The 27,811-nt window shown below is 39.2% G+C and overlaps 1 protein-coding gene across 1 annotated transcript in view; it reads left to right on the forward strand.

The window, feature by feature from the left end:
- Window positions 1-27,528, forward strand: part of LOC139471225 (serine/threonine-protein phosphatase 6 regulatory ankyrin repeat subunit C-like) — a 39,130-nt gene extending 11,602 nt beyond the window's left edge. Inside the window, exons 2-5 of the mRNA XM_071253518.1 lie at window positions 5,839-5,905; window positions 6,189-6,260; window positions 19,922-19,957; window positions 22,148-27,528. Coding sequence (XP_071109619.1) covers window positions 5,875-5,905; window positions 6,189-6,260; window positions 19,922-19,957; window positions 22,148-27,438 — 5,430 coding nt within the window. The 5' untranslated portion in view covers window positions 5,839-5,874 and the 3' untranslated portion in view covers window positions 27,439-27,528. The remainder of the gene's footprint in view (window positions 1-5,838; window positions 5,906-6,188; window positions 6,261-19,921; window positions 19,958-22,147) is intronic.
- Window positions 27,529-27,811: the final 283 nt, after the last annotated feature.

Raw genomic sequence — 27,811 nt, forward strand, 5'->3', positions numbered from 1 at the left:
CGGGGATCCGATTTGTCATTCTTACCCTTGTATATAGGAATGACCATTCCTAGTCTATAATTATAGACTTAACATAGCATTAAACAGGGCACACAGATATCTTATCACGGATTCACCCCCGTGAATTATATGCTCGTTTGTAACTTTATCAGGCCCATGGGACTTGTTTCTACTCAGTGTTTTTACAGTTTCATATATTTCTACAGTAGAAACTTGTCTATCTAGTTCCTCATCATGTGCCCCTATCTCTTCGTGAATACGTTCTTGGGAAGAAGATATATTGATTTCATTGTCGGTTAACCCCCTTGCCTCGGGAAGATGACAAAGTATACGTGATGGATACAACATAAATATCTTTTGTATAGTTGGTATTTAGATATTTATATTACATTAAGTTTTTATTAATAACTTCTGTATTTAATCGCCGAACTCTTTGCGATAGCTTAAAAAAGCTTCCTTTTATGCGAGACTTTCCTTGTTCAAATTTCGAAAACATTCGTTGGAATAAAATATCTTTGCGTTCTTGATTTGTGGTGTACCAATCATCATATTGTTGTGAATGTTATTGATGAATCAATTGTTTATCTCACTGTTCAGTTAACTCTTGTTACTGTGATAAAGGTATGTGACACGGATCTGACATAATACAGAGGAGAGTGTGTAAGGATATCTTAGAGAACCTGCAAACCACCAAATATATATTTAGGGCGATTAAATCCGTTTAACATATATTACCGCTGCCCTATGTTTATAATCCGCCCCCACACGTATCCACCCGTTAATATGCAAACAAAGAAAAGTTAAACATCATTAAAGCACTCGTTGTGGAAGTAGATTGTCTCTAAATATGTCAGTACTAGCTCGTATACATTACCTTTATACCCCAAAGAATTGTCTGACAAAGTCATATTTATGGATTGTATTTTTTAAATACAAGTTTTCATTTAATACAGGTGTCTAAACTCAGCTAAGCAGACATAGACTTTAATTGTGTTTGTTTCATATGATCCATGAATATCATGAGAAATTTGAATGACCTGAGAACATTCAGCCATCTCTATTGTTAAATGTCGTCTTTTACAAATTCTAATAATTCAGTACACAGGTTTTTTATATCTTTACTGGAGCATTATCCAACTTGGTGTGTTACACAATCAAATCCGTAAATATCACAAAGGGACTAAAATGTCCACAACACAACACAAACTCACAATGAGAGTTTAATAGGTACGTGAATAATATGTTTTGAAATTAGTGATTAGTTAATTGCTTTAATACATTTTTTAACTCTCGGTATAGTATACCAAGGGTTATTACACAGAATATCGTTTTGGAAATCCAGGTCTAGTTATAACGCCAATGAATGAATGTCATAGTCAAGTGGGGCGTTACCTGAATACAAACGAACACACCTGATCTGACAATCGACATATTTCCACAGTTTTTAAATCAAATGCATATTGCTAAAATGAATTAAAAACTATTGATTATATTGATCGAAGTACCCATATCCTGACACGCAATCTTATAGGCTTGCGCCGTTTCGACGTATGGCTCCTTTCGAGAAGGGGACGAGCCTTAATGTAGGTAACGGAACCATGCGAGTGGTGACAAATGATTGAGAGTGAGTAATGAGACTTATGTGTCTCCAGTCTTCCAGGTGTTAGATAGTTAATGAAACAGAAATGTGGAATCCCCTCTTTCTCCGGCTATGTAAAACAACTTTTGAACTTTACTACATACTAAGCAACAGTCAAGTCGGATTAGCATTGTTACATTAACCACATACATGAAGAAGTAATACCTGAACAGGTCTTCCTCAATGCAGTGGACAAAGATGTTGGCTGTTGTTGCATTCTCGGAAGTTACTCCCAGCTGCAGTAATTTCGGAGAGGACATCAAATGAATAGCAAAACGATGACCATGAATGTCCCATTTAGCAAGATAGAAAAAAAAACGGGCATGGGGTACGCTTAGAGTTGTTGCCTGCTTTCGACTTTCCACAAGACTGTATGACAAAGAGGGTGACTTCCAATAGTCAACTTTCTGGAAGTCAACTTTCCCTTTATGTGGAAGACTATTCCAACAGCTCCAGACTTTGGTTTCACAACTTTATAGGTACAATCTAGCATACCCTTTCCATTATCAATCTAAGGATGTGGTCGGAATCGCTCAAAGGACTCCGATCACGCCACGGGTTTATATCAATGGATTCATATAACTGAAAACGGCTCGTCTCTTTGTAACCATAACAAACTCTTGGTACGTGTCATTTGTCTTCTCCGAGAGAGATACACATCAATTGTAAATGTTTTCCTATCATACGTGTATGCCACCATGTCATGCAATCAAGCAAGTCTCCGTGTACGATATTACAGTTTCTTATATTTGTTATGCCCCCGAAAGAAGAAACAGTTTTGATAACAAAAATAATATGAAATTATTTTTCATCAACTGAAATAAGCTGTGGAAAGATTATGTATCGATTAACACCATAGAATATTACAGGACAAAAAGACGGCATACTTGGGGTCTTAGGCGTCGCAATTCGCTTTGAACAGTTGCACCTCTTAGGCGTTCAAGGATCCTAAGATCATTGGCAAGTGTTTTCTCAGCACCCTACCCGTGGTAAACTCACTCTCTCTCTCTCACTCTCTCCCACACACACTCTCTTTCCCTCACTCTCTCTCTGTCATACTCTCTCTCACTCTCACACACTCTCTCTCACTCTCTCCCACACACACTCTCTCTCACTCACTCTCTCTCACTCACTCTCTCTCCAAGGTATGTGACACCCTGATATCAGCATACTGCTATGTACACGTGACGTCGGCAGTTGCACCTTTATCTCCTGTGCCAGTCAATGATTTAATTGATTGTCATGCCTCCCCTAGTTTTGACACTGTGGATTCGTCTCTACAAGTTATATCTTGAGATACCTCCACACTTCTTGATGGCGTCAATCGTGATACAATGCACGATTCTTCATCCTGGCGATTTTTGTGATCCGTCTAGATCTACAGGACGCGTATTTACAAGTCCCGATTCATCAGGAGCACCAATATTTCCTGCAGTTCATTTTCTTCGCCCGCCACTACCAATGGAATGTACTCCCATTTGGAATTTCTTTGGCCTAGTGGCTATTTACCAGTCTCGCCAAGCCCATCGTCAAATTCCGTCACGTTTGAGGCATCATCTTCGATTCGATTGTGGCCGTTTATCCCAATGATGCATTCCTTCATTCCCACCCCAACCGTCTTGTTGTCAGAAACTACAAGTGGCAGGGCAGTGGTCTCTCGAAAGCCATCTTCATATCATCAACTTTGAGTTCAAAGCAAGGATCTTGGCAGTGTCTCATTGGGCGACACTTCTTCCTGCCTCCAGTCTGATGATCCAGTTGGACAACCTATCTGTCGTCAGGTATATAAACCAGATGGGCTCCACTGGTCTCCACTCTCTCTGGTGCTCAAAATTTTTCAACTGATCGACTAACTCAACATTAAAGTTTGGTCGAGACACATCCCGGCATCTCCAACATCATGATCCTTGTCCTGACCCGACAAACCAATTATCTTCCAGTGGATTTGCCTGTTATTTCCAACCTGCGTTAACACTCAGCCAGGGATGTCCTATCATCCATGGGAGATAATGATACCCCTGAAAAAAATTATGGTGAATTATATATTTATATAATTTTCCTATCTCACACGCAGTATGCCCTCCCGTCCATCCCCACATTACAATTCCTCTGGTCTATTAAGCTCTATAAAGAGAATGAATTGGCTGGGGAGATCACGTGTTGAGAGAGTCTTGGTCGACTTGCATGAAAAGCATGCATTACCATATTGATGGGAGATGAACATCGTGATGCTAGGTGTTTTCTGGGGAATTGTATTTTAGAAGCTTGAAACCTTTGCTTAGGCACGTTTCACTTAGGATCGAAAAAAGAATGAGAAATGCATAGTGCGAGATAGGATAAGTATATAAACATATATTTTATTGTAAAATTAACAATTTTCCAAATAAATGCATCCCGTAGATGGGTTCTGCATTATGTTTGGGTGCTTCTGTCATTATATATTTCCACAGAACAGATCTGGCACACTAGTTTATATATCTACATCCACTGAAAATATATGTCACAAAATATTTTATATCACCTTCCCACTTATATACCCAAATGTATACCTTTTTGACATAAAAAATCAACCCCTATGCAAGCTTTATGTAGCTGTAGCAAGCCCTATGTTTCGATTTTGATGAGACTGCAACAGATGTTTATCAAAGAAACAAAATGTTATAGCAAAGGTAGAAAGTTTTACATGAAATCAAGTATTTGTTGTAATATCAACAGTTCTTGTGTTTAAATCAGCTCTGCTTCAATAGAAAATAAAGAATAAGCATTGTGCCGGACAAGTAAACTTTAAACAGATTTGTCCAAATATTAAATGTTGGTAACCTCATTTGTTTAACTTGGCTTTATTGACAAAATATTTTGCAAACACAAATTAAGAAAAATAGGTGCAATTGGTGCCAACTCTTGACTCAAATCAATATCTTTGTACTTAGTTGTGTTCATCAGTATTCGCTGAATGATCATCAAGTTGAACATATTAATAACAATAATTTTAACTTGGACCTTTAAAGCATCACAACCTGAAAGACTAATTAGCAAACTATTACCTCGTGCTATCAACCACTGGTCGCCTGTCACAGAATTGATTAATTTCATACTGCAGAATGTTATGATAATTAATACACACATGTAGTTGACACTATGGTGTAATACACCGTTCCTTTCTTCCCTTCGAAAGAATCAAGTTCATATAAAGGCATGTTCGTCAGTGTTCATCACAATGTCACGGGTTGATCTCTAAAATTTAGTGTATTTGATCCTGCATTTGGTCCCTTCTGACTTGAAGTAGGTTTGTATTGTTTCATCTTTTGTGTCTATACTGCACAGCAGAACCACTCTCCTGCATAGCCTAGAAATACCGTTAATGTACATAGTTCATGGAGCAAAAATACCAAAAAATGCATACACAGTGTAAAATTAAGAACAAAAAATATTGATAAAAAAGTGTTTCATCCTTACAATTTACTACAAAAAGGAAAGTTTCACATACAATTTGGGAGCATTTTAATATGGCCATTGTGTTTTTGTGAAAGTATTTTTTTTGTCATTATGTTTGGTACTTGCAGGGGCTAAAGAAGGTTTTTGGTATACAATATTCACTTCTTAAGAGTGGAGTAAGTGATCATTCTCCCTCAACTTTTCATTATTTCAACAAACCCGCTTTTATTTTTCTTATCACACAGTTAAATGACATGTTTTTTACTTTACATTAAAACAAAATTATCATATTCATTAAAAAATTAAAAATGATTTTTTTTCTTACTTCATATCATAACAACTAAAAGACCAATATTTTAATTTGAACTATTAAGTGCTTCAAGATAATGCATATTACTAATTAACCAATTAATTTTGAAAAAGTAAAAACACTATATAAAATATTTACAATGTAAATAATCCAATGATTGACATCATGAGGATCAATCCACGCAGTTGGGATATGATGAAGGCAAGCATGGTTTGCTGAAGACCTATTCTACCCCGGATCTTCATAAGATACGATCTTCAACAGATACGATCACCACAATTCAAGTAATATAACATAGTTTAAATAGTTCAGTTCCAGGTGAGAACAGACCACTCAGACGGCGCGGGGTGTATTATCAAGAACTGTTGTTTTTTTCTGGTTCAGACTTTTATTAACGTTCTGAGTGAAACAACAACCAAGTTTCATCTAGTTCTCTAAATGATTTCTGTTTCAGTATTTGGGGCCTCGGTTAAAGGATGCTGAAGAAAACATGAGGGAACCAAATGAAATCCAAATTAGAGGTATACATCCCCTGAGCGCCATACTTGTGAAAATGTATATTTTGTACAAGATAGAGCTACCTTGTTGGTAGCCACCTTACCTGAATCTGTTTAATCATTATTTATTTACCCTCTTAAGATGTTTATGTTCCCACATATCTTCAATTACCAATGATTACTGCCTTTTCTTTTCAAATTACAGTACCATTATTACGTACACTCCAGGTTTTTGTGAACATTATGATAATGTGAAGAAACCTGTTATATATTGGTGATACGATTTGATTCTTTTGTTTGTTTTCAGGAGGGGATAATGTGAAGCAGCAGTTTATCGCTGGTGTGGTCTATGATGGTATGGGAAATACCATCTACAAAAGTATGTATCTCACTACTTCTGATTCATATTTTAACTAGGACCAATTGCACAAAAATATTTCATATTTTCTTACATATTGTTAGACACATACAAAATCATTTCATCCACAGATGTAAAACTGATAATATACCAAACTTTTTCTTCTTTTTAGATATATTAAACTCTCACTATGACAGTGTTCATGTGCAAATATCCTTCAATCTACAATCCTTTAACACAGAACCAAAAGGTGTCACTCTACTAGAAGGCGCTCTCCAGCTAGACACCGATTAGAGTTACCTCCACTCGAGCCCTCACTTTTCCTTCCATTGCATTGGCCTCATTTCAGTTCTTCTGGATTACATTTGTGATTGACATGTCATTGGGAGGTTACTACTTACAATAATACCATGTGTCATTGTTTAGTTTTTCACCATTTTCTGTGTTTGTTATATATGATCTTCGGACGAAATTTCAAAGGTAAGCAACAGATGATGTAGAAATATCAACCAACATCATCTGTTTGTTACATTTGCAGTTTCTCTATAGCTGTATCTTAGATTAATGTTTCCAAAGCATGTCTACTAGAGATGCCCAGGCATCATAGAGATGCCCAGACCACTAACATTGGGGGGGGGGGGGGGGGGGGGGGGTTCTTCTCACCCAGGTCTACAACTCAACAACGCCTCCAGGCACACCTTCTTAAGTACGTCCACAACTAGTTCTGACACTTTAAGGTTGGGAATGTGTTCTCTCTACAACTGTCTTGCCTTCAACGCGTATTGTGCCTACTATGACTTCTGCGCCTCTTATGGCTTTTCACACACAATGGAGTATTCTCGAGGCCTCCCAAGGTGTCACCTACAATTGCCGTACAAGATGATAGTTTCAGTTGTGGAATTGGAAAGCACCTTCCGAGGTAGCATGCCATCATCGGCCCTGCATCGGCCCAACGTCGGCTACACCATCGGCCCAACGTCGGCAAACTTCATCGGCCCTGCATCGGCACTGCACCGGCCCAGCATCGGCCCAGCATCGGCCCAGCGTCGGCAAACATCGTCGGGCCGGTGAAGTTTTGCTCATCCGATCGACATCGGCCCAACGTCGCCAAACGTCATCAGCCCTGCATCGGCAATGCACGGGCCCACCATCGGCCCAGCGTCGGCAAACATCGTCGGGCCGATAAAGTTTTGCTCATCGGATCTACATCGGCCCAACATCGTAAATAGTTATCTGGCCAGCCATTGGTCAGTCATAGGCAACTGTAATCGAATCAGCATCGGATAGACATCGGCCCAACGTCGACAATAATTATCGGCACAGCATTGGGTTCACATTGACCTGACAGAAATTAGGGATCCAAGCCAAAAGGCTGGAAGCCCTATTGTATTCGGCCGATTTATTATTTATTATTATTATTCCGCCGATTTCTGTCTCCACACATAAAACATCAAACCCTGTTAGCCGATTTTGTATGTCGTATTTAGTTGCGGCCATATTGGATTTTGAATTTGATAATTTCTCTCTCATACATTTTACTTTAGAAGATGATATCTTCTAAGGTTATTCACAGAAACCAATGAAAATTTGCATGAAGTTAGTTTACCATATGAACCTCATTTTTTACCTGGTTTGCATTGTGAAAGTACCACCATTTGGTGGTAATATTTTATTTAAGATTTTCATTGTGTTTATTGGGGGTACATTGGGAGTATCTCCTCTGGATCCACTGCATGAAACACTTACACACCTTCTGAGAATTGTCTCCATATATAACACATCAAACTATGTTAACCGTTTTTGGATATCTTTCTTAGTGACGGCCCTGGATTTTGATTTTGATGATTTCTTTTCATCGAAAGCGCTCAGATAACCTGGGATTATCTCCCTTTCACTGTCATGTGTCTTCTGCATAACCTATACTTCCCTTGAAAATGAGGGTAAGAGTTGGTCTTAAGAGGCGATTATCGGGATCGGGTGGTCAGGCTCCCTGACTTGGTAGTTCATTTCCCAATTGCCAAATGCTACCGTACCTTACTGTTCATGGTACTGTTAAAAGCAAACCCTTTGAGGATTCGCACATGAGGATTCGAGGTCGGGAAAGGCCTTGGACACCCCGGCACATGCAAATGTCATAGCGTTGATGTCCGCAACCGGTGCCTACATTTGACGGAGTTAGTACAAGCAAACCCTTTGAGGTTTCGAAGATGGTCGAAGTAAAACATGGGTTGAGAACACACTGGGACACATATGGTGATGTCTCACAAGCGTTTCCCTACCTTTGACGGTGTCGGTTCAACCAAACCATTTTTTTGGATTCGAACATGGACGCGATTGGAAACAGGTTCAGCACTTCATCTTAGCAATGCAACAGAAACCCGGGGTCCTGACTAGCTCCTAACGCTAATCCGACTGACTGACAAAGAAGTGACAGCCTGTTAAAGAGTCACCAAGCCAAATGGCTGAAGAGCCCTAGTGTTATCGTTCGATTGAATATTATTATTATTCCGCCGATTTTTGTACCAGAGCTAGCAGCATTAACTCTGGCTCGATTATGTTCAAATTATGTATGTGTATGAAGAACGTTGAGTACTAGATTCCGCCCAAATCCCAAGGCCGTAGCCCTAATGGCCAATGGCAGATAACTGAAAAACAAGTATTTTTTAAATATATATTTCGCCTTATTGATCCGCAACTGCTTATCCGATTACTTTGAAAACTTGCATGTGTCTGCTGCTTTGGGTGCGTGACATTTTTTGCTCTTTGACAGTTGTCATTGGTCACGTGGTTTGGTAGCCATATTGGATTCAAGGTTTTCACAGGGTTTTTAAGGGGTATATGTCTGAACCCACTTCATGAAATGCTTTCAAACTTTCTTAGAACTGTCTCCATATGTAACACATCAAACTCTTTTAGCCGTTTTTGGATAGATCTTTCTTAGTGACCGCCCTATTGGATTTTGATTTTAAAGGGGCACTGATCTAAAGCAATTCCCCGGGACTGGTTGTTGCGTTTGTTATTGTTTTTTCACAGTGAGTACCCGGATGTATAGCAGAAATCTAGACTAGTTCGCGACCTCTGGTGCGCCATTCGTAAGCGCATTATTCACTTTTAAGGGTAGTATAAGGGTGTATGATCACATTGGTCAACAAAATAAAATACTTTTTTCGAGATAATAAGGAAATGTAAGTATATTTGTGGGTAGCATCGGAAATGGTGACGAAGTTTTGATAAGTCACTTGCTTAGTAATTTTGCGATTTTCGTTTACACTATTTTGACTTGCAACTCAAAGTAAATATTTCACCTGAGCATTGCTTTTTGATAATGTGTATATATTTTAATGTCAAAATGTGTAACATGTTCAAATTTATTAAACGCCTAAATATTCAGTTATTTAAGTGACTGAAAAACATTCCATCTGTATTATTATGATAACGAATTCCAAACATTTTGATGTTTAATGTCATCACCAAGAGACTGAAAATGTTACGTTGAAAAGTACATTTCTATGTTGTTTGGCTTCTAATCCTACATAATTATCTGTTGTGATGTTTGTAGGCCCTTTTGATCGTCTTAATCAATCTGGACAGATTTTTTCAGTCAAAATGACTGAATTATCTACACATTTTATAAATTGCCTGAGAGAATTACATTTTACAAATTGACGGTAATATATACACGCGTACAAAGGAAAAGGCCTGTGAAAACAACGTCTATCGCGCATTGAAGAATTTCCCAACCAAGACGTAGAGAAACAAGGAAGAATCGGTTCAATGCTACAGCAAATGAAGGAAAACAAAATGCAAATACCATAATTACAACCTACCAAATTTATGTGTATAAATTTTAGGCAGCTTCCTTGTTCGAGGAATGTATCCGTGAATATCCACACAAAGGAACAATATTATACTTGTCTGTAGCTGTACAAAGAAACTTATTCGATGTCACGTGTCTCTGTAACAATCAAATATTTTAAAAGATATATATATCGTTTCGGGATATTATAACCCGTGTTCGTTTCTCAGCTGATCACTGAGATTGTTTCAGGTGTTTCACATCGGTGTCAAGTCTCAAGGGTTGGCTGAGAAAGCCCACGTGACAACTATTTTCATAACGTCCACGGTTCCTAAAAAATCCATTGAGTGATAGATAACAATGATCAATCAATCAATCAACGTATTATCAGTTAACCCTCTGAACAAAGTATGTTGTTTTAACATCGGCACTTCATGCCATGACATGAGTGTATTCCCTTTGTTTTAGTAAACCTAGACATGTAAACACTCACTTTTGACACATCCACTGTGCAAGATAACAGTGATTAATCAATCAACGTATTTTCTGTTAATCCTTTGATGACTAGGAACGATCCGTTGATTTACAGAAAAAGTAAATCAATTGATCATTCCCCTCTTGCTGGTCTGCCACGTGCATATTACATAACACACATTTCACCTCACTTCAAACCTGGATTTAGATTGAATAATTACCCCAGACACAATACATGCCAAATGGGAACCTTTGTCAGGTTATCTAAGTGGTGCTACCACTAATTGTACCTGTAATAAATTCATTAACTTAGCATCAAGTGAATGACGACAAATACACAAATGTAGGATTATACCAGAAAACGTGGATGACAACAAGGGAGTAGTTATAGTATTATCGACTCAAGCCGAAATCCGAAAATGCTTTCACTGCACGGATACTTTTTTTATTATTAAACTATAACCATCTGGGGTATTCCCAAATGACGACATCCGATGAGCTCCGCCGTTCTTTTTGTCTGTTTGTTTAGGCTGAAGAAATAAATTAACATGCGCCCTTTGTCGAAATCTTTATAGATCACAGTTAACCAATCAGTGTTCAAAAGTGCGTAAAACAAATCTTGCCTCCAGCTTCCAAGTTTATTTAGCTGTCCTTGCAGACGGTAGCCCAGTCTCTGGTCACGCTCAGTTGCGTTGCGTGTCATCCGGGTACTCACGGGGAAAAAACAATAACAAAGGCAACAACCAGTCCGGGGAATGGCGTTAGATCAGTGCCCCTTAAATGATTTTCTGCACGGAAATTTTACTTTGAGGATCATATTTTGTAAGGTACTCCACAGAAACTATTGAAAGTTGACATGAAGTTAGTCCGACATATGTACCTCATCTTTTGTTCTCGATTGTATGCTAAAAGTTACACCGTTGGGTGGTAATATTTGATTAACATTTGGAACACTCCTGGAGCACGCCAATTTCGTAGCAGCGATGTCCCGTGACTATTTTTTAATGGAGTTGGTACAAGCAAACCTTTTGAGGATTCAAACTTGTTCAAGGAAATGGGTATAGAACAGACTTGGACACCACGTCACACGACAATATCGTAGCGGCGATACCCTACAAGTGGTGCCTACATTTGACGAATTTGGTACAAGGAAACCTTTTGAGGATTCCAACATGGACGTTTGTGCACAGTGTCACATAGCTGCTTGCAACTTTAATTACAGGTTTAGAATCAGCCTTGTCAAACCTCAAGTCCTATCACCATCCAAGCATTAGTCATTCAGACTTTATCATGTCGAGGTAAAAATATGAACACGATTGAAAGACAGTTGCAACTTTGTCTAAATAAAATCAATAATTGGGCAGAACAGAACGGCTTTAAACTTTCTAAATCAAAAACTAAATGTATCCATTCCTGTCGAAAATATCAACCACATAAGTACCCAGAGTCACATCTAGCTGGATCTCCAATAAAAGTCGTAAAAGAAGCTACATTTTTAGGAATAATTTTTGATCATCTTACGTTTTTACCACATATTAAATGTTTGAAAGCTAAATGTCTGAAGGCACTGGATTTATTGAAGATCGTTTCTAATTCCAAGTGGGCAGGAGATCAGACGACCCTCTTTCACTTATATAGATCACTTGTTCGTTCTAAACTTGACTATGGCTCCATCATTTATGGTGGAGCCTGTAAACGCAATCTCAAACTTTTAGATTCCATCCACCAGCAAGGTCAAAGACTCTCTCTTGGATCTTTTAGAACATCTCCTATTGACAGTTTATACATTGAAGTTTATACAGCGCCGTATAAAACTATCATTACAATACATAACTAAATTATATTCAAACAAGTCCAATCCAGCTTACAACTGCGTTTTTAATCCTCTTTATGAGGATCTGTTCAATAAAAAGTCATCCCTTATTCCACCACTAGGAATCAGAATTAAACCTTTCGTTTCTGCTGCAGGAATTGAGCTCCAGGATATATCTCCTTTCCGTCTGCCTTCTTCTCCTCCTTGGCAATTGGTAAAACCACAGGTGGATCTTACCTTATCTAAGCTAAAGAAATCTGACACCAACCAACTATATACAATATCAACAAGAATATAATCAGTTACGAAACGAATAAAACACTTACAAATTAATATTTACAGATGGATTCAAGGATGGAGGTGCTGTTGCCAGCGCCACCGTCATTGGATCCAGAACTATATCAACTAGATTACCAGATGACTCTTCATTTTTTACAGCTGAATCAAAGGCCATTTTAACTGCTCTAGAATATATAAATAAACAATCTAAACATAAGGAATTCGTTATTTTTTCGGACTCCTTATCATGTCTTCAGGCAATAAAAAATACTTCGTGTCAACATCCAATTTTACTTAACATCAGTGAGTTACATAATAATCTTGCTACTGGCCAATACGACATCTTCTTTTGTTGCTTAACAAGCCATGTCGGAATTGTTGGTAATACAATGGCTGATGCTGCTGCAAAAGCAGCACTCAACAAATCTGTGACACCACTTCTTCTACCCTACAGTGATTATAAACCTGTTATTAGATGTAATATCAGAGATCTAATGCAGAAGAAGTGGGACATCCAAGTGGGTATAAATAAATTACATGCAATAAAAGCAAATATCGGTTATACCTACTTTGGTTGTCAGTCCAGATTTGAAGGTGTCATTTTAAGAGATGTCGTATTGGCCATTCACGGTACACTCATGAATATATTTTAAAAGGTGAGGATCTTCCCTTTTGCATCCCTTGTGATGAAAGAATCACGGTCAAGCATGTCCTGCTTGACTGTATTGATTTTTCCATCACAAGGGATAACTATTTCACAGTTTCATCGCTAAAGGATCTTTTTAATCACGTAAGTAATCATTTAATTATTGGTTTTTAAAAGAATTAGAACTATTACATAAATTTTGTTGATATGTTCTGTAAATAATACATATTTTAGTATTGGCAGTGGAAAACTTGTTAACTGAGATTGTTCATGGCTTTATCCTTGATGGGGGTTGAAGTGGTGTAAAATGATTGTCCCCCTGAGAGGGTATGTCAGACCACGTCATTCAAAGTAATGTTTTTTCACCACAATTTTAATTGTAGTATATATGTTCATTTAACCTGGCTAAATTTGTCATTAATCGCCAACAGCGGAAGGGATGATGTAAATCCGGCTGGGGTCCATGCAGGTAGCAAAAGTACTGTAAGTCACCACGGACCCTACAAATGATAGCAAAAAATGTCAGTGTGCATATCATAAGTCATTGCATGCACTCTGACAATTACAAGCAATGGACTTCACAAGTGTGTCAAAACAAGTTATTGATAACATATTATTTTAAGTCTTGACACATGTTAAGAAATACAGGGTTCACTCAAGGAATTTTCTGACATGGGCCCTTTACGTGACTATTTCATATATTCCCTAGGAACACCCGCACTTGCCAGTACAGCACAATGTTAAAATGCCCCGTTGTATTTGAAAATGTTGGCCTTTTTCCAAATTTAGGGGCTAAAAGCAGAAGGTACCACCCTAGAATTATGGGAATCCCAGCAAGTAAATTGATGAGTTTACAATATGTGTAAATAAGTAAATTGAATTGTGTGTAATTATATAAGCAAATAACATAACCCCTCCCAATATTGGATGGTAGGTCCCTAATCTGTAATAATAACCACATGACCCCCCCCCCCATATGTGCATCAAAAGTAAGTCACTATGAAATTTCATTTGGATGATTACGATAGTAAGTGTCAGGGGCCCTTAATAGGGCAAACATGATATCAAATAGATGCTTATAAAAAGTTCAATCAGAAACATGTATCAGTTGGTTTGGTTTGTTTTTTAACGCCTCACTCAGCAATATTCCAGCTATATGACGGCAGTCTGGAAATAATCGAGTCTGGACCAGACAATCCAGTGATTAATATCATGAGCATCGATCCACGCAACTGGGATCCATGACATGCATCAACCAAGTCAGCAAGCCTCGCCTCCCGATCCCGTTATTTGCGTCATACGACACGCATATTCGCCTTTTACAAGCTTGGGTTGCTGAAGACCTATTCTATCCCGGATCTTCAATATGTATCAAACTTGGAATACATTTCCCATACTTAATACATCTAAAGGAATTTAATCCATATTTAATCGTATATTTGCACTTGTACATACAGTCCTTATCTGGAGCCATGTTGCAGAAATACTTTCACTTTATAAGCAATAGCTCCGTCCATTGAAAAGCCGTGAGAAAATCCCAATATTGACATAATATTGAACAGATCCTGTGAAGTCTGGTTACCACAAAACAGATTTCATTTATTATATGATACCATATATATGTAGATTATATCATGGTAAACCAAAACTGCAAATAAACCTTTATCAATAAAAGATCAGATACAAAGGTATGTACATATTACAAACACTTGTATGCCAAATATAGCAGGAAAGTTTTGGGCACAAGTAATTTTATGCACAGTTTCATTGCTTGTAACATAGGAAAAGGGATAATGATAAACTGAAATAATATATCTTTAGTTAGAATAAATCAAATTTGAAACAAGGCTCTGGGCGTTATTCTACAATAATATCCTGAAAAATCTGTACTGAAGTATATATTCTTCCTCATCAAAGTTTTTTTACCATTAATTTGAATTTTCATTAAATAAATGACATTTTAAATTGTCTTGTAATAGATCTATATATTTAGCATCAATAACCTTTGAAATAGTACATCTTTAAAATATTTTATTCCGTATTTCATCACAAATGTACATAATAAATTTTTCAACCTGATAAGACTACCAAAATTCGCAAGTAACTATGACATTAAAAAAACATAAAGTTTAAAACAATTTTATATTTCAACTGTTTGGTGATCGAAAACCGAACTCGGCAGTGTAGATCCGTTCATCGATGAGTAGGATCATTAACTAGACCGCATGACACGTACACGCAATGCTGAAAGTTTCAGAAAGCCTCGTTATGAATTTCATGTTCACTGCTTTTTGTGCTGACAGCAATCACAAAATTGATTTGTAAATTCGAGTTTGTAATTAATTTTCTAACCTCATCCATCCCCACACTTAACAAATACGCCTGCGAAATGACAAATGAAGCAATGTTCACTCAAAAATATTAATGTTAGTGCATTGTTTGGCTATTCATTTGCTTGCTGCTGTAATACTCTCACCCCGAGATTGCGACTCGTGGGTTGAACATCGCAGAAACTACATGGTAATATAAAACATATTTTGTCATATTTTGCATTTGCCCTTGTTCCCGCGTTTTGCTAGAAATATGTATATGGTGTTTAAAAAATATAAATAGTGAGAATGCAGTGTCACGACATATTCCACGGATTTTGAGATCCGGCTGTGGGGTGTCCCATCGTGAAGTTATTTTTTATTACAAAAATCTCTTTATGAAGTGACCACTCCATTGTCACTGTCCACTGGGATGTTCATCTACCCGGGAACTTGTCAAACTTTCATCCGGCAGATGATGGAGTCTGTCAAGGCAAACAATCGATCAAACAGTGGGAGATGTCCCACATGAAGTTGAAATCTGTCATACACTGGGTTTATCTCTCATTTGGTTGGGTGGATAAAGAAGATCATGTTCTGATGTAGTTGAGATCTGTCTTAATCCGCCGCTAGAAAATCGTCCTGGTAACAACCATGAATAAAGAATAGCTGTATGTGGGCAAAGCTGAAGACGGGAGCCATTATTCGGGTGAATGGAAAGGTGCTATCGAAATCCCAAATGGAAGGACTTAAACTCGTAAAAGACTTCCATTACTGCAAAGCGTAGATATTTTCTCGATGACTGATGGGTGTGTACATAGAGATAGGCGTCTTGTAAGTTTTTCCTGATTAGCCAATCTCCCGTTCTGAGGGTCGAACATAACTGCTGTACAGATTCCATCTGGAACAAGTGAGGAGAAACAAGAAATGATTTTGGGAGAAGCTTCAGATCAATGATCATCTGAATGTCTGGGAGTTTTAGACTGTTAGACTGGGAGTCAGAAGACTGGAAGACTGATTAAAAAACGAATGTAGAGATGGTTCTAGAATCTGCGATCAAACCAACTGCCAGATTTTGATCTTTTTCTCATACTTACATACCGACGCATAAGCTTTCACAGCCAGGTTGACAGTGAAGACCTGGAATCGCTCTATTGTATCTTGACGCTCTTCCTTGATGATCTTTCCTAGCTTGTCATTAAAGAGCTTGATGGGTTGTGACATAACTATCCTCTTAGACTGATCTGAGGCAGATCTGGTGCGAATCTAGGAAAGTAGCTGTTGATACTTGACCCATATAAGCTGAAATGACATCCAAATATTGTTGGAGAATAAGTCCTTAAGCATGCGGACTATGGTATCCAGAAGACTATGTATGGGTCTTACTTGGTCCTGATGGCCTGTGGCGTGTCCCCGGTGATTTCCTGTAAAACTCCTGTAGTGGTGGGATGACATATCAAATTCCTGCCACAAACCGGCTTATATACGCTCCGATGTCCATGGAGTTTTTATTTGCCTAGCTAATTCCCTATCCATGCCATGGTCAAAGGTATCTTAGTAATGGTGTACGGACTGTCTGATATGATCTCTTCTTCAATGTCGGTAAGGGAAGATGATGGTCATCTGCATATTCAGGCATCTGTTGTAATTACCCTTCTTCCAACTTCTTCCAGATTGGAGAACAGGCATAAGGTGATAAGGCTTTTCCAGTAGTTCGGATAAGATATGACCAGGCTCATAATCTCGTTGAGGAGAATAGTCGGACTGTAAATAAAATTCCTACATGAAACCCGATTCAGAATCCGAAGGGGCGTGGGATCCACGTGGTCCCCATGCGGATCATCGTCCAAGTTTCCAGAGTCTGTGAAAGAATGTTGTTACCAAATGGATCTGAACTGGTAGGCTGGTCTTCTTTAAACCCACTAGGGTTGCTGGTGATGAGAGCTGGTGACTTTGGCGGAAACCGTTTGCTTCCTTGAAGCTCGTGCAGAGTTGGAGTCTGAAGATCGACAGCTAGTAGAGTCCATGCAGGGTCCATGCGGAGGCTGAAAAGGTCCCATAACGGTAGATGACTTGTGCGTAGGGCGCGCAGTGGTCGGGAAGACCCCTTATCAGTAGATGATTTGATGTTCATAAGGTCCGAGTTCATAAAGACATGGCATGGAAAAAAGTTGTTCAGGCATACTTAGGGAGAAGCTACAGCAGTTTAGGCGTCTTTGGTGTCGCGGGTTTAGGAGACGGCTCAGTGGAGGAGCGGCAGTGGAAATGGTTAAAGACATAATCACATTCACATTCTTCTTTGCCACATCATTATGCTTGGCCTTCTCAATGGCCTCAAAGAGCTTGTTGAAGACTGCTTTGGAGATGGAGATACCTTCCTTATACCAAGAGTTTTCAGTACCTCCAGCCTCCCAATATCTTCTAGCTGGAAGCATGAGTATCCCCTGTAAATATGAAATGACCACACTTCTTACATGTTGAGTGGAGGTTGATGATGCCATGAGAGAGAGAGAGAGAGAGAGAGAGAGAGAGAGAGAGAGAGAGAGAGGTTATCACGCGAGTGTGTTTGGGGATTGTAAATATCCTGCATTAGGAATAAACATTGTATTTAGAGAGCCTTGGCGAGCTAAATACATAGTGTTTATTCCTAATACAGGATATTTACCATCCCCAAACACACAAGCTTGATAACCTCTTTATCATATAATGTCATTTTTTAATTCTGTGCTTCAAAATGTGATGTGTCAGTCGGACAGTGACAATAGCCAATATTGTTCCAAATGAAATCTGTTTCTTGTACAGTGGCGAAGCAACATATACGCAAAACAACAACTGTTTTTAATTGCCTTTCGAGGCAATCAAACGGTCTGTGCGTTAGAGTAAGTGCCCTTTGTCAAAGGGAAGCTACTCTAACCCTAGTCTATGAGACGTTACGGCCACGGTCAGACGTTGTTGACTGTCGGTCTGTCCTGTCATAACGTTAAGAAGTGTAGTCCTATGTACACACAGCGACAAAACGAAACAAGGTAACACTTCAAACATATTTCGGGCAAATCCAACTATTTTTATTTGTGGAGAAGGTTTAAAGCCACAGTGGTCTACAAGCACAGATATGGCTTCTGGTCCGCTTGGCTAGGCCTCGTGCCCTTGGAATATTGTTTCGAAATTTATACCTCCAAAGTTGCCATAACTTATAAAATGTCTTAGCTACGTCACAGTTAGACACTGATTTTCAGTATATTAGACTGCTCTTTTGATAATGATAGCAATTATCCCTGTAGTTTATCCAGATTCCCGATGGTTAATTCTGACTCGATCGCCGAATGACGAGGGCAACGCCATGTTTGTTTATGAACAGTGAAAGTAGTCCCTACTTGACCTTTGATATTTGCATCTCTATCCGCATATGACCCCAACGGATATCGTTTTTATCCGTTGGCTTTATCCTGCGGAGAAACCTACCCATTATATGATATATATATATATATATATATATATATATATAAATATACTGTAAACATTATTCTAATCCAGTCAAGAATACAATCGGTTGGTTAGTTAGGGCTGGTTGGTTATGTGTATGTTGTTTAAGGTCGCATCCAGCAATATTCGAGTTATATGACGGCAGTCTGAATATTATAGAGTCCAGGCCAGTTAATCAATCCATTAACATCATGAGCATCGATTTGGACAAGATGACTTGCAATCAACTATGTACTTAGGCTTGAATTTGAAAACATATTGTTCACGTTTTTCACTGCATGTGACCTCTTCTGGATTACACTAAGCTATTAGCCCATGAGTACATGTAATTATGCGTTGATAAAGAGTATAATTTTTAAGTGGTATTGTTGTCATGGCAGTAATTGAAAAATCTCATGCTAAAGCACTCGGTTCAAAATTGATATAAGATGTACTTCAGCTACTGTTAAGACTATCACAAAACACTGTAGGCTTGTCTCCTATTATCATTCCAGGATATCTATTTTTAAAACAACTAGCTAGCAGGATGAAACATCAAATTTGGCTTACGTTTTCATAAAGAAAACCACTATTTTGTGTAATGTGCTGCTAGATGACAATTGCTGAGGATCCATAAGAATATGGGTTCAGTTACTATTGGTTGTACACGAGTGAGTGAGTTAACATTTAAAGCCACGTCGGCAATATTTCAGCCATATCGTGACTATTGTACATGAACATATCACCAACAAATCACATTTTTAACATGTGATACACATCAGAGACCGACTTTATCTTCTTGAAACTGGTTATGTCAACTGATCCTGTAAAATGTTACATCAAATGGTTATCTAAAATGTTGAGCATTTATTATAATCAAATTGAACAACCTTTGTGTTTCAGACAGCTGCAGTAATTCCGAACTGGACAATGTAGTCAGTAAGTACTGAAATGTTTCACCTGTGAAAGCAAACACAAGCTAGTTCAGTTGATTGGAAGACCTACAGGTATATTTTAAGGAATGAATTAGCTACCCCTACTTAATGGACGCTTGGGCGGACCATACTGTCTGATAAAGAAAGAGACTGCTTCCAAATTTTACTTAAAGAATACCCACACTCAACAAGGATGTGATACTTGGAAAGTTACAAGACTGCCATAAGATCAGAATGGATATCAAATCTCGTGATCCACTGGATTCACTACACCCAGTCACCAACACTGTTGTCTCTGTGTAGGAGAAACCATGTCTCCGAGGGATTACGAGGGATTGTAAACCCTCTCAGGAGGTAACGTCCGGAGGGGGCAGTAGGCCCCGAGAAACGTTCCCGAATGTGACGGTTTACAATCTCTAGTAATCTCGAGGAGACATGGTTTGTCCAACTTATCAACCGACTCATCGCATAGACAACGTTTTTAATTAAATAACTGTAATCAAAACTCTAAAATGTATAACCGGAGATGAAATATCGCCTGCAGTCGTGAACTCGGTTCAATTAAATCGGTGACCTCAGCACGTGGGTTTCGCAACGGTGTGAAATCTGCACGTGCGTCTCGCAATGGCACGAAATCTGCACTTGCGTCTCGTAAGCTGTTCGTTGTTTTTGTTCTAACAAGGAATTACAATGATTGAAAGCCCTCCTGCGAGGTGCTACAATCGTTGTAATGCCTCCTACGAGGTGTTACCAAGATTTCAAAAACTCCATATCGAGTTACACAAACGGCCTGTAGGTGACCATACACCCTTCTTATCTCATTGAAACTGTTTCTATAAATAATGTACTTTTGTGAAATGTTCTTAGCTTGGGATTCCTTCTATTTCAAGCTCACCTGACTCAATATCAAGTGAATTTATTTCATGCTCTGTTTGTCTGGAATTGGTCCAATGAACGAGTTCGTCACATGCTCGTTTCCCACCAATAATAAACCTGCATATGTTCATGAGGATGAAATGGCTCAAAGTAGGACATCATTTTAAAGATGAATTTAACATTTGACACCTTTATATGTTAAAATTAGTGTGATCTTGCTTTTACTTTATTTACTGAAAAAAAATGAAATAGTTTTTTACAATAAAGCATAATATCGTTTTTTCAAGAACCACAATTTACAGGAAGCTGAAACTGTGTTTAAATGGGGATTAATGCAAGTAGACTACAGATTGTTTAAGTATTAGGATTCCTGGATGATGTTAAAAAAATAAGTATTTGTCCTTTTATTGCTGCAAATATTCTGAAACTCAGCGTAGACATTTGCCACCATAATATTGCCGGAGTGTAAGAAGAGAAACAAACTTGAGAATTTGCTATTTTGAAGAAAAAAAGAAAGTTTCGAATATTTTAAACAACACATTTACTGAAAGCATACAAACATAGAAAATGGAAACAATAGAAATCATGAGACAATAAGAAGTCACTTGAAGGTGAAAAGTCAAGTTTACCACATAATTGATGAATACTTTCAGTGGATCCCTGTATTGGAGCATTTTGCCATCAAAGTGAAATTGTTGTTTGGGCCAACCCAACTAAAATATGCAAAGATGAAAGAAAAGCTTTATACAGGTATAAAAAGATATGTTTAAAATCTTAGGGAGTTTCCGTATTTTGTTGCTGGCTTTGCATACAACGTTCCACTTTTCTCAGAAAAGGTATATTACAAACAAACTGTTACTTTATATCTATGCTTCTCATCATTATGTGGTCAAGATTTATCAAATAGGGTACTTTATCGTTTCTCAAATTATTGATGTTATACAGAGTTATGCTTGAAAGCGGGGCACGGGTGGCCAAGTCGTCTAAGGCGCCAGGATTCGCTGTGCAGAGTTGCGTCCCTTGGGCACGTCAGAAATCTATGACTTTGGGTTTGAATCCCGGTTCGCCCTGATTATGTTTCTAGGTCTGTCAGCACCATACCCGTGCTCTTGAGTTTCACTGAAGTGGAAAACGTCTGAAACCTGCATCACATCGGGCTTTCCTCCCACATTAAGCTGACACGCCATGATATAACTGGAATACTGTTAAAAGCGGCGTTAAACCAAGCTCACTCACTCACTCACTATTCTTGAAAGTATTAGAAATGTCAATGTCAGACAAGAACTACTTGAATACTGACACTAACATATAACTGCAGGTGATGCAAGGAAACTTATCAAGAAGGCCGATTCAAACAAGCATGTATCTACACGCGCTGAGAGGTCTGCATACAATGTACTAAAGCAGTATGGATCTGTCTTCTTAAAAGGAAAGTCAGGCTCAGGGAAATCTACACTTGGTCGAAAGATTTTAGCAAACATATCACAAGAAAAAGACCGCTTGCCAATCGTGCTCTCATCATGGAATGAATGGAATCTGATTCCGAAGGTAAATCACGAGAACCACCACGGGGATGAAAGTACTGAACAGAAAAAGTATGTGGTGTTAATCGATGATATATTTGGATCAAGTAATCTGGTTGAATCAGATGTGAATAATTGGGTCAAGTTGTTTGACCGACTTTGGCTAAATGTGGAATCAGGTCATGTATGGCTTGTCATTACCTCAAGATCTGAAATAAGTTCACAGTGTGATGCCAAGATCAGTAAGTACAAACTCATAAAAACTATTCAGTGCATAGTTCTAGATGAAGGAGAATATGTTTTCACACCAAAAGAAAAACTTAAAATGATAGAAAAGATATGTGGAGAAAAATTCTTTTCTCATCAAGAACGTCATGACATTGTTAGAATGCCCACTGTCCTCGGTTTTCCCCAGTGTTGTACATTCTTTGCATCAAGCAAGGAAGCACAATCAAAAGGCATGGAATTCTTCAAAAGGCCGCAGGAGTTCGTTTCTGAGGAAATAGCAAGAATGCAGGAATGTGATGGAATTGGTCACCTTGTCCTCCTTCTCACATTGATGAAAGATGGTACCCTCAGCTCAGATCAACTGAAACTCTCTACCTATAAACAAGAACTTGAGTCCACGGTTGAGTATCTTAAAGAATGTTGCAACATTTCCACAGTTGTCACAGTGACAAACATTAAATCAAAGATAGAGGATTTCTGTAAAGTGTATTTAGTGAAAACGGGAAAAGTATACCAGTTCCAGCATCAATCTATACATGACGTTGTATTTATCAATATTTCAAAACGGGAACCTGAAATTGCTATACACAATTGCCCACCAAAGATGCTGGTGGAATTGATGCATACACAGCATATGAACAAGGATGACTTGGCCGTTATCCTACCCAGAGACAATTTCCATATATTAGCTGACAAGATCACAGATCTTCTTCTGTCAGAAAATTACAGTGTCATACTTGATCATCCTTCTTTACGTCATGAGGAATTTGTGGAGTTTCTGGTAGAACGTTGGCGGGAAAATAAAAAGTTAGCTAAAGTTATACAGAAAAAGCACGAGGTGAAATGTGTTACGATGGACGTTCCCTCTTCTGAAGGAGATGATGATTTGCATTCAAGTTTTGGTTTTTATCATAATTCACTTACCCTTTTCACCTATACGTCCCTTATCTCTGATGTAATTTTACAGAGGTTGACGTTTCTCCTGAAGAAAATACTGTCTGACGTGTTCCATGAAGTTGATACAATTGAATTGCTGGCACCTGCTCTGTATATCCAGGATAACGACTTAGTGCGAAAACTGCTAGACAAGTGTACAACACATCCGTCTGATTGCTTCCTGGCACTGTGTGTTTCACCGGCAATTGATCAAGCTGTCAAGACACGTCTGACAAAGAATATTACCTCAGAGATACCTCAGCCATACGATGTACTCCTTGTCACTGTGTTAGCTGGAAATAAGTACTTAGTGAAACATATACTACAATATCTTAAAAATGACAAGGATATAGTATCAAGGTGTCAGGAAATATTAAAGCTGTCATTGCTTCATAAGAGGTGTAACTGTTCAAGCAATTTTTCTAATACTTGTCAAGACTCTACCATCATGTGTGACATCTTACACATGTTGATACATTTGATACCTGCCAACTGCCCCCTTCAATATATCACAGATGGAAAAGGTAATACACTTCTACATATGGCAGTTCAGGCAGGAAATCTTCACTACACTAACATGTTTTTAAATGAAGAAAAAGGTCAACATCTGCCATTAGATCCACAGTGCGTACACAGGTTGAATAGAAGTGGAAGTACTCCGCTCCATCTAGCAGCAGAGAATGAAAGAAGTGAGACAGTGGAACTACTTTTAGACAAGGGAGCTTGTGTATTCACACAAAACAAAAATGGTGATACTCCTCTACACATATCAGCAATGCGTGGAAATAGTGAGACAGTAAAACTACTTCTGAACAGGGGGGCAGATGTATCTACACAAAACAAAGATGAGGCTACTCCTCTTTATCTAGCAGCATCGCGGGGACAAGTTGAGACGGTAAAACTACTTCTAGACAAGGGGGCTGAAGTATCAACACACAATAATGATGGTGATACTCCCCTACACCTAGCAGCACAGTGGGGACATGGCGAGACAGTGACACTACTTCTTGACAAGGGGGCTGAAGTATCAACACACAATAAAGATGGTGATACTCCTCTACATGTAGCAGCACAGCAGGGACATGATGAGACCGTAAACCAACTTCTAGACAAGGGGGCTGAAGTATCAATACAAAATAAAAATGGTGATATTCCTCTACACCTAGCAGCACAGTGGGGACATGATGAGACAGTGCAACTACTTCTTGACAAAAAAGCTGATGCATCTACACAAAACAAAGATAGTGATACTCCTCTACACCTAGCAGCAGTTTGGGGAAATAGTGAGACAGTAAAACAACTTGTCGACAGGGGGGCAGATGTATCTAAACAAAACAAAGATGGTGATACTCCTCTTCACCTAGCAGCACATTGGGGTCATAGTGAGACAGTAAAACTACTTCCAAACACGGGGGCTGGTGTACCTACACAAAACAAAGATGGTGATACTCCTCTACACCTCGCAGCATCGCGGGGACATGGTGAAACCGTTAAACTACTTAAAAAAACGGGGGCTGGTGTACCTACACAAAACGACGATGGTGATACTCCTCTACATCTAGCAGCATCGCGAGGACATAGTGAGACAGTGGAACTACTTCTAGACAAGGAGGCTGATGTATCTTCACAAAACGAAAATGGTGATACTCCTCTACATCTAGCAGCATCGCGTGGACATGGTGAGACAGTGGAACTACTTCTAGACAAGGAGGCTGATGTATCTTCACAAAACGAAAATGGTGATACTCCTCTACATCTAGCAGCATCGCGTGGACATGGTGAGACAGTGGAACTACTTCTAGACAAGGAGGCTGAATTATCTACACAAAACAAAAATGGTGATACTCCTCTACATCTAGCAGCACATTGGGATCATAGTCAGACAGTGGAACTACTTCTAGACAAGGAGGCTGATGTATCTTCACAAAACAAAGATGCTGATACTCCTCTGCACCTAGCAGCATCGCGGGGACATAGTGAGACAGTGAAACTACTTCTATCTGCACAAAACAAAGATGGTGATACTCCTCTGCACCCAGCAGCATCGCGGAGACATAGTGAACCAGTGAAACTACTTCTATCAGCACAAAACAAAGATGGGTATACTCCTCTACACCTAGCAGCATCGCGGGGACATAGTGAGACCGTAAAACTGCTTCTAGACAATAAGGCAGATGTATCTGCACAAAAGAAAGATGTTGATACTCCTCTGCACCTAGCAGCATCGCGGGGACATAGTGAGACAGTGAAACTACTTCTATCTGCACAAAACAAAGATGGTGATACTCCTCTGCACCCAGCAGCATCGCGGAGACATAGTGAACCAGTGAAACTACTTCTATCAGCACAAAACAAAGATGGGTATACTCCTCTACACCTAGCAGCATCGCGGGGACATAGTGAGACCGTAAAACTGCTTCTAGACAATAAGGCAGATGTATCTGCACAAAAGAAAGATGTTGATACTCCTCTACACCTAGCAGCATCGCGGGGACATAGTGAGACAGTAAAACTTCTTCTAGACAAGGAGGCAAATGTATCTGCACAAAACAAAGATGGCAATACTTCTCTACACCTAGCAGCATCGCGGGGACATCATGAGACAGTAAAACTACTTCTAGGCAAGAAGGCTTGTGTATCTTCACAAAACAAAGATGGTGATACTCCTCTGCACCAAGCAGCATCATGGGGACATAGTGAGACAGTAAAACTACTTCTAGACAAGGAGGGAGATGTATCTGCACGAAACAAAGATGACAATACTTCTCTACACCTCGCAGCATCGCGGGGACATCATGAGACAGTGAAACTACTTCTAGGCAAGAAGGCAGGTGTATCTTCACAAAACAAAGATGGTGATACTCCTCTGCAACCAGCAGCATTGCGGAGACATAGTGAAACAGTCAAACTACTTCTATCTGCTCAAAACAAAGATGGTGATACTCCTCTACACCCAGCAGCATCATGGGGACATAGTGAGACCGTAAAACTACTTCTAGACAAGGAGGCTGATGTATTGTCACCAAACAAAGATTGCAATACTTCTCTACACCTTGCAGCATCACGGGGACATAGTGAGACCGTTAAACTACTTCTAGACAAGAAGGCTGGTGTTTCTACACAAAACAAAGATGGTGATACTCCTCTTCATCTAGCAGCATCGCGGGGACATGGTGAGACCGTAAAACTACTTCTAGACAAGGAGGAAGATGTATCTGCACGAAACAAAGATGGCAATACTTCTCTACACCTCGCAGCATCGCGGGGACATAGTGAGACCGTTAAACTACTTCTAGACAAGAAGGCTGGTGTATTTACACAAAACAAAGATGGTGATACCCCTCTACACCTAGCAGCATCGCGGGGACATAGTGACACAGCAATACTACTTCTATCTACAAAACACAAAGGTGGTAATACTCTCCTGTGCCTAGCAGCATCGTGGGGACATAGTGAGACAGTAAAACGACTTCTTACTACAACAAACAAACGTTTTAATACTCCTCTACACCTAGCAGCGTTCTGGGGGAAAAGTGAGACATTGAAACTACTTCTAGACAAGGCAGCTGCCGTACCTGCACACAGCAGCGATGGTGATACCCTCCTACATCTTGCAGCATCGCAGGGACACCCTGAGACCGTAAAGCTACTTCTGTCTACACAAAACAAAGATGGCAATACTCTTCTACACTTATCAGCATCACGGGGTCAAAGTGAGACAGTGAAACGACTATTGGACGAGGGGGCTTGCGTATCCACAAAAAACAAAGATGGTAAAATTCCTCTACACCTAGCAAGATCACGGGGACATCGCCAGACAGTAAAACTGCTTCTAGACAAGGAGGCTGATGTATCTACACAAAACAAAGATGGCGATACTCCACTACACCTCGCAGCATCACGGGACATAGTAAGACAGTAAAACTTCTTCCAGACAAGGGGTTGGGGGGTGGCAGATATATCCAAGTAAAACAAAAATGATGACAATTCTCTACCCCTAGCAGCATGGTGAGACAGCAAACGACTCCTAGACTCCGAGCTGAAGGATGAAATCCCTGTCCTATCAGTAAGCGGTTGGGTACAATTGATGATACATTGACTGCATGAATGCAAGGAGCAAGTTACTTACTAAGAAGCCGCCAGAAGCTTCGTATTACCCGCCCTACAAGGGAGATAACTGATCTGTCTCCTCTACCTCAGACAATAGTTCAAATCATGCCTGAGGCTCATATTCCATGACTTATCGACCATGTGCATATAAGTTCCGGCAGAATCTTTGCTACCAACTTTTGTTT

Source organism: Haliotis cracherodii, unplaced genomic scaffold (genome assembly GCF_022045235.1).
Source record: "Haliotis cracherodii isolate W230 unplaced genomic scaffold, xgHalCrac1.p SCAF_22, whole genome shotgun sequence".
Taxonomy (NCBI): domain Eukaryota; kingdom Metazoa; phylum Mollusca; class Gastropoda; order Lepetellida; family Haliotidae; genus Haliotis; species Haliotis cracherodii.